The sequence below is a fragment of the Alosa sapidissima genome, chromosome 15 (genome assembly GCF_018492685.1).
Source record: "Alosa sapidissima isolate fAloSap1 chromosome 15, fAloSap1.pri, whole genome shotgun sequence".
NCBI classification, from domain to species: Eukaryota; Metazoa; Chordata; class Actinopteri; order Clupeiformes; family Clupeidae; genus Alosa; species Alosa sapidissima.
Genome location: NC_055971.1, coordinates 3415001 through 3426834, shown reverse-complemented (window position 1 = coordinate 3426834; position 11834 = coordinate 3415001). Strand labels below are relative to the sequence as shown.

At 44.6% G+C, this 11834-nt stretch overlaps 2 protein-coding genes across 2 annotated transcripts in view; both read left to right on the top strand.

Moving 5' to 3' along the window:
• Positions 1-22: 22 nt before the first annotated feature.
• Positions 23-7913, top strand: nop53 (NOP53 ribosome biogenesis factor). Its single transcript, XM_042063005.1, has 13 exons — positions 23-45; positions 254-469; positions 757-839; positions 976-1072; positions 2216-2424; positions 2520-2575; positions 2727-2822; positions 3001-3102; positions 3801-3971; positions 4565-4740; positions 6925-6991; positions 7082-7158; positions 7254-7913. Exons 1-13 carry the CDS (start codon positions 38-40, stop codon positions 7312-7314), a joined length of 1419 nt encoding a protein of 472 aa, XP_041918939.1. The 5' UTR covers positions 23-37; the 3' UTR covers positions 7315-7913.
• A 3282-nt stretch (positions 7914-11195) lies between these two features.
• LOC121683390 (gap junction delta-2 protein) overlaps positions 11196-11834 on the top strand; it is a 19239-nt gene continuing 18600 nt past the window's right edge. The window contains exon 1 of the mRNA XM_042063006.1: positions 11196-11723. The gene's annotated coding sequence lies outside the window, so the exon portion shown is untranslated. The remainder of the gene's footprint in view (positions 11724-11834) is intronic.

Sequence of the window (11834 nt, the reverse complement as noted above, 5' to 3'; positions counted from 1 at the left end):
CTATCAATATAAAAGTCCTAGTTTCCATTCAAGATTGATGTTACGGTACGTTTTGCTAAAGTTTTGTATGAGTGAATTTGCCCAATATTAATATTTGTATACATACATATATATTTATTTATAGAAATGCAAGCAACACGATCATTTTAACCACTTTATAACAAACGCTGCTATGATCTAATTTTAGTAGGCTATATCCTGTGTACGTGTTGTTATTTCCCTTTTTACTGTCCGTTGCTGCTGTCTTCTCTAGGAAAACCAACATGGCAGCGGCCAGAAAGCATAAACGCGTGGCTGCAAGTCAGCCAGGCTTTTTATCACTCAAAAGCTCAACAGACATCTCGGAATTAAACATTGGTCGGAAGAAACGTGTTAACAAAAATAAGAAAAAGAACTGGAATAAATTCAGTGACATTCAGGATGTGGAGGAGTTTTTGGACGACGTGCGACTTCAGGAGAGGGCCACGGGGTGAGCAGCAGCACAGTTAGAGTTAGCAAGCTTAACTCCAGATGGATACCTGATTTGTTTTACTTAAGACAGCCACGTTTGCTGTAATATGTCGGCGTGATTTGATTGTCATGAAAAGAATGACAATAGCGTGTGATATGTTATGTTTGTCAAGGTCGATCTAGCGAGCTATCCATTTAATGCATTCCATCAGGTTACACAAGCAGTGATGTCAAACATTTGCCCAGGTTGTCGTTGTTAACATATAATATTGGAACTAATTTATGCGGTTGCGTTTTGCTTCTCAGGGGATTGATTGCAGACAAATCAGATGACAGTTTGTTTTTTTTGGACATTGGGGAGTCAAAGAAAAAGGAGAGTTTGCCTACAGGTAATAAATGACGTGGTGATGACTCAATTTGAAACGTAATATTAATTTAAACATGGGACAGTCTGGCTGGTAGGCCTGCATTTTGTTTTGTTTGCATGCGCTGTTTTGATGATTAACTTTTTAATGTACTTTATAGGTGGTGAAGAGGAAGACAAGAAGAAAAGGAAAAACAAGCGACCCCTGAAGGTAGACCTCATACTTCAGGCAAACTCCCACATCCCGGCACCGAAAGAGTAAGCATTTATATTTTCTTTCCTCTCGATTCACACCAATTCTCTGGTCTTGTTTGCATTGAAACTGCTAAACCTTTTTTCTGTTCACTTACACTCACTGGTCTGAAGCTCTATAACTAAGGCCTGTTAAGAATTGTTGGTAGTCTCTGTCAATGGGAGGTGATGAGGCACAATTAACCACCTGAATAGGGCTTGTGTAGCTCAGCGGGTAGATGAATGGACTGGCAACACAAAGGTCAGAGGTTCGAATCCCACCAGCAGCTACTTGGTGCAACCCTTGTACAGCCGGTGAAAGACATGCCCATTGATGATTCCATCCTTGCGCTCACAGTATTTCCTCGGAAATGTGAAGACAAACACTTGGAACCTGGGGGGGCCGTTGTGTGAATGGCTCCCTAGGAACTGAGGGCATACACAATATAACCAATATATTTGGTTGTTGTCAATAGCTGGCCCTAGATTTAGATAGATACTTTATTGATCCCCAAGGGGAAATTCAAGGTCTTAGTAGCATACAGACATCACACACAGCATGCACTTACAGCAGAAAAAGTAAGTATAAAAATATATAAGTATAAAAATATGAAAAACTCCACTGTAGTACTGTAGACTAGACGTAGTATAAAAAAAAATACTTTTTAGATTTGGAACAAAATGCAAAACTGGTGATATTGGGGGTCTTGTAATCTCATTTTCTTTACCCACTTGGCATCAATCAGTATGTTGTCTGCATGTGCACATGAAAATACTAAGGAAAAATCGAGGTGAGATTGCATTTTCGGTAATTTTTCACAGGACTAAAATGGTATGTGGGGTAAATCAGAAACCCTCTCTCCTGATATAATGCTTTGACCAACCATCTTGATGTTGATGGGGCAGGTGGTAGTCTAGTGGCTAAGGAGCTGGGCTAGCACGCAGTAGCCTGAATAGTTGTGGGTTCAATTCCCGGCTTCTACCATTGTGCCTTTGAGCTCTTAACCCCCTGAGTTGTTCTGGGGGGAAATGGTTCTTGTAATATAATTGGCATATGTAATTCGCTGTAGATAAACGTGTCTGCTAAATAAATAAATGTACAAATGTACATGTTGCTCATGAGATCACACAAGCTAATTGTGTTGTACTCCTTCAATTGTGTCTCTACAGTATCCTCGCCCACCAGCAGCCCAATGCCAAGAAGCTGCGACGCAAGCAGGAGCAGGCAGAGCAGCTGGCAGCCAAAGGTGTGGTGCCTCGCAGAGAGAGACTCCTGGAACTCCGCAGAGCAGCCTTCGCAGCCGGAACGCCAGTACGAGAGAAGACTGTTCCCAATAACAACCCTGAGAGGGCCTACTACGACTTGTGGGGAGATCAACGTGAGCAGCCTTTTCTATTGACTTCTATTGACTGATGGTTGTTGGCTTTGGAATTTTTTTGGTGTTGATGTTTGACGAGCATTCCTATTTTACAGCCGCAGAGACAGCAGATGGCTTCTACCTTGAACAGACCAAAAAGAAGCCGGTTAAGGTGAGCACTGTTGAAAGACTTGATAACTGCATTGAGGTATTGATTTATGATTGGGGGAAGGATGGAGAGGGTAAATGGAATGTTCTAGTATTTTCTGTTTGCATTTGCTTCTGATGTTGACGTGGACAACATTTTGTTGTTTTCTTTTCAGCGACCAGAAAAACTGAATGAGAGGCCGTCAGAACTTCCAGCCATTGAGGTCATTGCACCTGGTGGTTCTTACAACCCGGACTTCTTCTCCCATCAGGTGATGCTACCGATCACACCCTCTGCTCCTTTGGACACATACCATTTTATAAAATGATTGTTGTTGACTGTCTTAAGTTCAACATAGAGTTTGTGATATCAGCTTTGTGATTGTGAATGACTGCAGTTGTTAGCATGTAGTTTGCATCTGACGTGTGTGTTTTTTTTTTCTTTTCCAGGAGTTGTTGCGGGAGGCCCATGAGGTAGAGGTGAAAAAGCTGAAGGCAGAGGAGCGTCTGGAAAGGCAACTTGCGGTGAATCGTCAGGAGCTAGCAACTGAGGTATAGCCACCCCCACTTAAACTTTACCATACAGCTCAGCTCACTAAGCTAAAATAGCTGAGGACACTAGAAGAGTACAGCTCACATAAATGAAGATTGCTGAATCTACATTAGCACAACACAGTGCAACACAACAGCTTATTGTTCTGATGTAGAACACTGGGGCAACAGTCCTATGCACAATGTAGTGCAGTTAGTTATGGTCACATGTATATGTATGATGCCCATTAACCGCTCAGGGTTCCCACGCTTCATGGAATTTCCGAAATATCGTGGGACTTTTGAAAGTCTGTTCCAGACATGGAAAGTCAGGGAGTCATGGAATATCAGGGAATTTTGTTGTAGCAACATTTACTTGCCAGAATACATTAATACAAATATTTCCACTCAGAACTGGTGTATGTCTGGTTATTAGCTAGCTTTAGTGCTTGCTTGATTAGCCCAACTTTGTTTATTCAATGCCCATTTATTCATCTCCCGCTCTAAAAGTAAAAGATTCTTGGGTGCTAAGCGGCTGCTCGGAAATCATTGGTCGGTATATCGTACCATTCATTATTTAGTAAGTCATGGAAATTTAGGTTTTTTTATCAGGGAAAAGTCATTGAATTTTATATTTGACTTAGAGTGGGAACCCTGATTGTTCAAGCAAAGTAGAAGGATTGATCCTTCAGGACCATTTGATTGACTTGCACATGCAGGAGACCACATTTAAGGAGCAGATTCAAGGGCTTCTGGACGAAGAGGAGCAGGATGAGGGTGTGGCTGATGAGATGGCGGGAGACGAGGAAGACACTGGCATGGTCTCCAGCTCACAACAGGAGAAGAAGACGGAGAGACAGAGGAAGAAGGAGAAGGCAGACAAACTGAAGGTGAAACATTGATGTTTGATGTACAAATATCCTGTTCTCTTTATGGCCCACAAAACTGAAATGCATGATGTTACTTTGCTTTCTATTTCCCATTATTCTCCATTATTTAATTGTTAGCTTACTTTGTCCTTCAAAGTTGTTTTGGCATAAAGCATCTGCTAAATGTACATGTATACTGTTCTTTTGTTCTATCTATTCAGATCTATATCTATTCAGTTCATTGAGGGACAAAATGTTGCACATTGTATATTTATATCAGTGTTCTACTGGTCAGGCACATACAGTGGATATTGGCACTTGTACTTCTAGTTAGATCATATAGATGATAATGTCAAGACTGCTTATAAAGTAGAGCATTAACACCATTATAACCATGTGAGGACTATGACACGCAGGTGCATGGCACTGTGCTTACTGCCAATGAAACCTAGAGAGCAATGAGTGAGATATGACTGGTCTTTGCATGTAGGGATATTGAGGAACACACTGTTGTGGTCAGGCTAGAGGTTCTATACTGCACTGCACATGTGCGGGGTGGACATGTGGTGTGGAGGGAGTGTCCTTCTGACCATGTCTCTGCTGTGGCCCCACAGGAGCAGCAGAGGAGGACAGAGCGGGAGGTGACCAGCAAGCGGCAGCAGCTCTTCCAGCTGCGCTCCATCCAGCTGGAGCTGAAGAAGCGTGAACAGCGCACCCGTCTGAGACAGAGCCGCCGCAAGGCCCTGCAGCTGGCCCAGAAGACCCAGCCCCGCCGCCTCGGACGCCTCAAGTGAGTCCACAGAGCTCTAGCACATGCATGCTTCTCTCTCTCTCTCTATCTTACACACACGCATGTTTCTCCTCTCTATCTCCAGTGTTGTGCCAGTTCACAGCTTTTCTGAACTAGTTCAAGTTAAGTTCATACATGCTCAAAGTGAACAGTTCACGTTCAAAGTTCACAATTTTAATTCTGAACTAGTTCAAAGTTCAGTTCATTTTACTTTTTTCGTGAGATATTCAAATAAATACTTTTTTTCACACTACGAGCTAGAAATCACTATACGTTCTTTGAAGCTGCTCATTGTAGACATTTGCTCATGACACTGCAATTGTGGGTTTCTTACCAGGTGATGAAACTTGCAGCAGTACAGACAAGGTAGACCAGTTATATACTTAGTGCAATGAAATCCAGCCCGCCGCGCTCTCGTCGTTGCCTGCTACGCGGCGTTGCTATGCCTACCCCGCTCTGCTGCAATTCATCACGGGTAACGTTGTGCAGAAGCCAGTATGCTATTCAACTATTCTCAGCCGGACACTACGTTGCCCGCAATGCATTGCGCACACAATGTCAAAACCATTTCTGTCTGGTGATGCATGATTTAAGCGGCACCAGCGAGAATAGAGGGAGGAACTTTCTCTCGTTGCGTTTCAAAAGAGAAAACAGATCACTCAGTTTTCAATGGAAAACAAATTCCAACGTTCATTTACAGTGATGTCTGCCATTCATGACACATAGTGTGAACTAATTCACGTTCAAGTTCTTTATTAAAAAATGTGTTGCGTTCAGTTCAACGTTCACGAAAAAATGAGCGTGTTCAATGAATGCGTTCTTTTGATCTCGTTCACACACAACACTGTCTATCTCAGACACAGACACAGAGAACCACTAAGCAAAGAGCAGCTGTGCTGCATCCAGAGACTTACCAGCATCATCATACATTAAATACTAAATACTAAATATACTATATAAATTAAAGGAAAAAATCCACAGCGTGCTTGAGGGTGATCAAGCATGAGACAGGGCCTGGACTGGCCTGTAGTTCTATGTGCATGGTAAGGTGCTCAAGAGAGTGAGTGTCATAGTGAAGGTGCAAAAAGAAGTCCAATAGTAGTCCAGTAGTTCTGTGTGCATGGCAAGGTGCTCAAGAGAGTGTGTGTCATAGTGAAGGTGCAAAAAGTAGTGCAACAGTGCAAGAATAAGTTTGAGACCAGCATAAATAATATGGACAAATCGGAGAGTAAAGTATAATGTAGACAAGGTAAAAAACTATGTCAGTGCAAGAACAGGTTGAGGTAATAGGGTTACAGCCATTCAGTATTGTAGCAGAAGCCATTGATCATGTGTGCTAATATAGCATGAAAAACAGTGTAGCAGTAAAACAGTAGTAAAAACATTAGGCTGTGGACAGTAGTAAAACAGTAGTGGGCAGTCAGTACTCAAACATATCTCAGATGCGTTTGGTAGATGAGTTGTCTTGGTGAAGGTTAAGTTCTCACTAACTTAGATTGAAAGGGGAACTATGCAGGTTTTTTTAACTTAATTTGCCTTAACAGCTTCGGAGTCTATGGGATGATTTATATTACCTTTTTCGGGTTGAATGGTGGCCGTCTCGCTTCCCCCTAGCGCCTGTGAGCGGAAAAAACCACCCTAGCAAGTTTGGGCAGGTGGGCCGGCGGACTCTGTGTCAGGAAGTAACCAGTGTAACAAATTGCTTTACTGCACTACACACATATACGCCAGGCACCGGCTAGAACAAGGTAGCGATGGAGTTTCTCAGACATTCATCATGGCAGAGCCAGCGAAAAGAAGCAGAAAGTGCGTAAACGGTTATCAGAGGAACAGGGAAAGAGGAAAACGACAAACTGACCGATCGAGGAGTGTCGTAAAATATATACTCTGAAGCTGTAGGGGGAGCTCTGCAGAGAAACCTGCGAGCGAAAAGCGAGAAAACAGCAAAGAAATTGCCAAAACTGCATAGTTTCTCTTAAATGACAAACATTGTTTGTTGAAAGAAACATTGAATTGAATGTGCATTGAAAAAGTCTTATCTTTTACTGACAAATTGAGTGAAAACAAGTGTTTAAATTTGTGTTCAGTTCACCATAGATCTTTGCATCACTGTCTACTCAATTGCATTGTATGCTCCTAGCACCACAATAATAAATGTATGACTTTGGTTCTCATTGGTCACAGGTTCCAGAATCCTGATCTTGATGTGCAATTGAGTGATGAGTTAGCCGGCTCCCTTCGGAGACTTAAGGTAAGATAGTCGTCCAACAGTCCCATCACTAAGTATATTGCTGTTCTATGGCCTTTTCACAACATGGTTTGTTGTAACACTGTCTTACAGCCAGAGGGCAGCGTACTCAAGGACCGTTTCAAGAGCTTTCAGAAGAGAAACATGATTGAGCCCAGAGAAAGAGCCAAGTAAGACAGCTTCACATTTGGACAGTGTCTATGAAGTACAAATACTAGTGTTGTTTTATAAGAAAATAACATTTGCATTGCTTTGTTTATTTCAGGTTCAAGAGAAAATACAAGCTCAAGTATGTGGAGAAGAGAGCTTTCAAGGCCATTACATAAAGACTGGTGCATATGAACCTACAGCCAAGACTGGGCTTATTCGGTGGATGGAGATCTTTCTGATGAGCTGCTGGAGCACACCATCTGGGACCACGCAATGTCCTTGCCAAGAAACCTGAAATTAAAACACATCCATCCTTAATCAACCAGTGGTTTGCCTTCTGCCATTGTGATAATTAGATGGCTTCACCTCAAGGACCCTTTCCTTCCTTCCATGACTCGGTCACTCATCTCAGTGAGAAATCATGGGAGATTTCACATCAGTGCAGACATGGTTTTCTTATTGTTCAAGGAGCCTGTGTCTGTGTCTCAGATGCCCTGGTCTAAAATCCCCCCCCCCCCCCCCCCCCCTTAGTATGATGCTGCTGTTTTCATACTTTTCAGTAAAAAGCTGCAGATCACACTTCATTTGCCCCTGTCAGTGTTTAATTCAAACTACATGGCTTAATATCCCTGTCAAAACAGCTGCCAGGACACTGAAGGCGATTAAAGACCCACATTAAGTCAAGATTTTCAATCTTGTGTTATGAGTTCTGTTTGTATTTCTTCGTAATGACATGTCAAATCAAAAAGGTAATAAAAGTGAAGTATTTGACTTATCAGATGTTTGGATGTCTTCAATCAGTTGGGACAGTATAGGGCTTACAAGTCATTTTTATTGCACATCTATACATTATAATGGTTACAGCCATGGGTGACACTACAATTCTGAGACATTTATGTTTTTGTTTTGTTTTTGGAGACATTGAGCATGTGAGAACTGAGTTGTCCTCTATTTCTTGTTGATTAGATTGCGGAGCGGTTTCAGACATGCACAGGATCCTTAAAGGCTCACCTTCACAGCACAGCAATGTGCTACCAGTACCCTGAATGCCTATCCAAAAGAAATCACCAGCAGAGCAACCTTTGCAAGCGTTTCACTGGGGTGATCAAGCAGGCAGTCATTGATGTTTCATTGAATTAGACCACCTAGAACACCTCTAAAAGGCTAAACAGTGGTGTCTGGTGTCCTGGACCCACCCCCCTCCACACTCACAATCAGGGCCACAAATTAGATGGGATGGGGTCTAAATTGGGAAATTGTGGACCCCTCAGAAAAACTTCTTCAGCTGTGCTAGGTTTCAGTAGGCTGAACATTTACTCTCATTTTGTATCCTCTGTGAGACTGATCAGTAAATCAAGACACATCCACTTAGGTTTTCTCCATTTAAAAGGATCCAGGTTACCCACAATGCACTTGTAGATCAATATTCAATTTTCAGTCAGATGATTGCTATCAGGCAGTTCAGGTGAGACGGACAGCTTTCCACTTCCTATTGTGTCTCCTATGTTTTGCTCTCTGGTTCTCTCTCTCATCCCTTATGTCCATTCCGCAGGATTAGTAGTAGCTCTGTAGTTCCCTCCTAAAACAACCACTCAGCCCTGGGTGTGATGTCGGTTACAATCCTCCATTAAGTCCTTTTGTCCCTTCTCCCCCCTGCTGAGGGCCAGTCACATTCAGCTATGTGCACTCACTAAGGATGTGATGGGACATATAAACATTCAGCTATGTGCACTCAGTCAGGATGTGAGGACATATAAAGCCTCTTGTATGTGTTGTAGCCAATATGCCTATGTATGTGGTTTTTCTCAGCATAGGAAGTGGAGCTGCTTCAGCCTCAAGATGGAGTGTCATTCTTAAGCCCCCCCCCCATGGCCCTGAGGACTTCATGCATGGTGTTGAGTGAGGTCAGCGGAGGGGAGAAGTTAATTGCCCCCTCCCCCACCATTAGTTAAACCTTTAATTACCCGTGCCGGAGAGTATTACCCCAGGCAATACAGTGGGCGAACGCTGAGAGTCCAGGTAAAGCTGATTATCTCATAATGTAATCTTTTACCTAAAAGGCAGCCCTGCTCCTGCCCGCCTGCCAGCCCAGCGCCCGTCAGGTGAACCCCCTCGATTAATTCCCACACTACCCCAGGCACGTCCATGCCAAGATGAGCCAACTTAAACAGAGCTGTCAGCCATGTACTGTAGCCTTGAGCTCTCTGACATGTCTATGCAAGGTATTCAAGGAGGACAGCTTGAGCTGGAAACAGAATTGGACAGTATGCTGATGGCAGAAGCCCCTTTGCTTATGTGGCCACACTTGACTGTGTGCTTGACTGCACTCTTGGAATGGTACTCTCTCACCTCTGCTCTTTCAAGCTGTGTCTATACAAGGCATTAAAGTCCCTCTGCCTTGGTGGAGCCATGCTGGCAATGCATGACAGCGCCAATGCCAAGGTTATGACTTCAGTCTACAGGGGCACATGTTGGAATGTAAATCCTCATTGTCTTTTGGGTTGGACGTAAAAGCCTCTCTGGGTCTCTATGGGTCTGTCAGTTTGCAGTCCGTTCTCTTTTTTGCAGGAGTGAAATTAACATTTTTTTATATATATATATATATATATAAATCTGTATTGTGTGTGGTACCCTTCTCAACTGCCATCTGTTGATGCCTGTGCACCTGGTGCAACTTCCTTTTGCCAGCCTTCATACGCAGCTCCTGTGGGCAAGCGTGTTCTGCGCGGCTGCACCAGTCTTACGTTGGCCATTCTGTGGTCATCTGTTCCTGTGGCCGGGAGCCCCAGGGGGGTGTGGGGGCTGAAGCAGCAGGCTCTGGCAGGCTGCCCGTGGAACCAGACTCGGGAGACTCGGGCACAGGCAGGGGTTAAATGCCGCCAGGTGTCCAGATGTTCCTTGGGGTCGCGCTGAGAGGTCCTGCTCTGGGGCTGGATGGCCTTGCGTGGAGGACGAGCAGCAGCCTGCCAGAGGGACGTCCACATGACGAGTGGGCTTCCTGAGCGCAGAGGAATCGTCCAACTCGCCACACATTTCTGCCTTTTCTCCCAGGCTCAGGCCGCTAGTCGCTGTGGGTCGACATTAATGTCACACTGGATAACCAACAGGCACGAGTAATATATACAAACAGACATTCTGAGAGTGATTCTCTCTCCTAAAAGACAATGCTTGTAACTCTTGCCTGGAGGCTTAGACAGTGAGACAAAACTGAAATCATTTCTTCTTTTCTCTCTTTCTTTCTCTCTCTGGCTCTCTCTGTATCTCTGCTGGAGTCAGTAGTCCTCCACAGCCTCAAGCCTTTCTGTTGCTCCCCTCTCTTGGATTTGCATGTGTGTGTGTGAATGGCACACATGTCTGTATGTGTGAATGTGTAATTGGGTTTGGTGGTATAGCCTTCATGTTTATGCTGACAGATGTGTGTGTGTGTGTGTGTGTGTGTGTGTGCCTGTGTGTGGTTGTGTGTGTGTGCGTGTATGGCCGTGCTTGTGCCTGTGCCTGTGCGTGTGCTCAATCGAGCAAATGAACCCTTGTGCACTTGGGGATGAACATCACAATGAAGGCAGAAGCACCGAGACATGCATGAGTGTGACAATCAGCCAGATCCACCACCTAGACAATACCAGGGCAAAAAAACTCTTATTTCCTATAAGAGCTCCCAGGGCTGACTTGGAAATACAGGCGCCGACACACTGATTGGATGAAAATCACTGTAACAATGTAAAAAATAAAAGAGGAACAGGACTAGCGAGAGCCTGGATGTGTTTGGACTGGAAAAGCGAGGAAGGTGAGGAGGGGAGGGGTAAACAGGGAGAGAGGGAGATGGAGGGAGGCAGAGAGAGCAAGAGAGAGCGAGAGAGAGAGCAAGAGGGAGAGCGAGAGAGAGAGAGAGCGAGCGAGAGGCAGAGGGAGGAGCAGAGCAGTGATTCCCTGTGCTAATCCTCTAGACACACGCACGAGCCGGGTGCCTGAGCGAGGGAGCGAGAGATCGAGGGAGGGAGGGAGGAAGGACAGGTGGAAGGGAAGGTGCGGAGAAAGAGAGAGACGCCAAGTCAGACGAGTGGCAGCTGAAGAAAAAAGAATAAAAAGGGTGGATAATGATCATGACAGTTGAGAGGGAGAGAAAGGACAGGCAGATGGGGGAGGTCTGATTCCAGAGCCATAGTAACAGAGCAGAGAGGAGAAGAGAGGAGAGGAGAGGGAGAAGGAGAAAGAGAAGGAAGACTTCTTCTGAGCACCACCAAACCAGGGACTCAAGTGCAATTACTAACCAAGTGAGCAAGAGAGCGCACGCAAGAAGAGAGAGGGGGGAGAGCGGGAACCATAAAGGAACGCACAGTGACAGAGGAAAAGAGAGAGAGAGAGAGAGAGAGAGAGAGAGAGAGACACACACACAGTGGGGGGAAACAAAACACTGTGGTGAGTGTGGTACAAAGTGACAGCAGGGTTTAGGGGAAGCGGAGAAAATTCCAGGAGGACACAACAGGCAAAGAAAATGGAAGTAAGGAAAAGCACATCAGAAGCTGGTCTTCAGCAACCACCACTGGACAAGAACACTTGAGGAGAGGAACCCATCGCCTGGTAGTGTGTAAGTCAATCATCTTTATGTATGAAAGAGAGTGTGTTTGCGTGCGTGCGTGTGTGTGGTGTGTGTGTGTGTGTGTTTGCGCGCGCTACGTGTTTGGTTCAGAGTATATGG

Bases quoted from the DNA above. Each gene is read 5' to 3' on its own strand.
- nop53 (XM_042063005.1), top strand. The intron at 2,823-3,000 runs GTGATGCTACCG...TTTCTTTTCCAG, and splicing joins CGGACTTCTTCTCCCATCAG to GAGTTGTTGCGGGAGGCCCA. The intron at 3,103-3,800 runs GTATAGCCACCC...TTGCACATGCAG, and splicing joins GTCAGGAGCTAGCAACTGAG to GAGACCACATTTAAGGAGCA.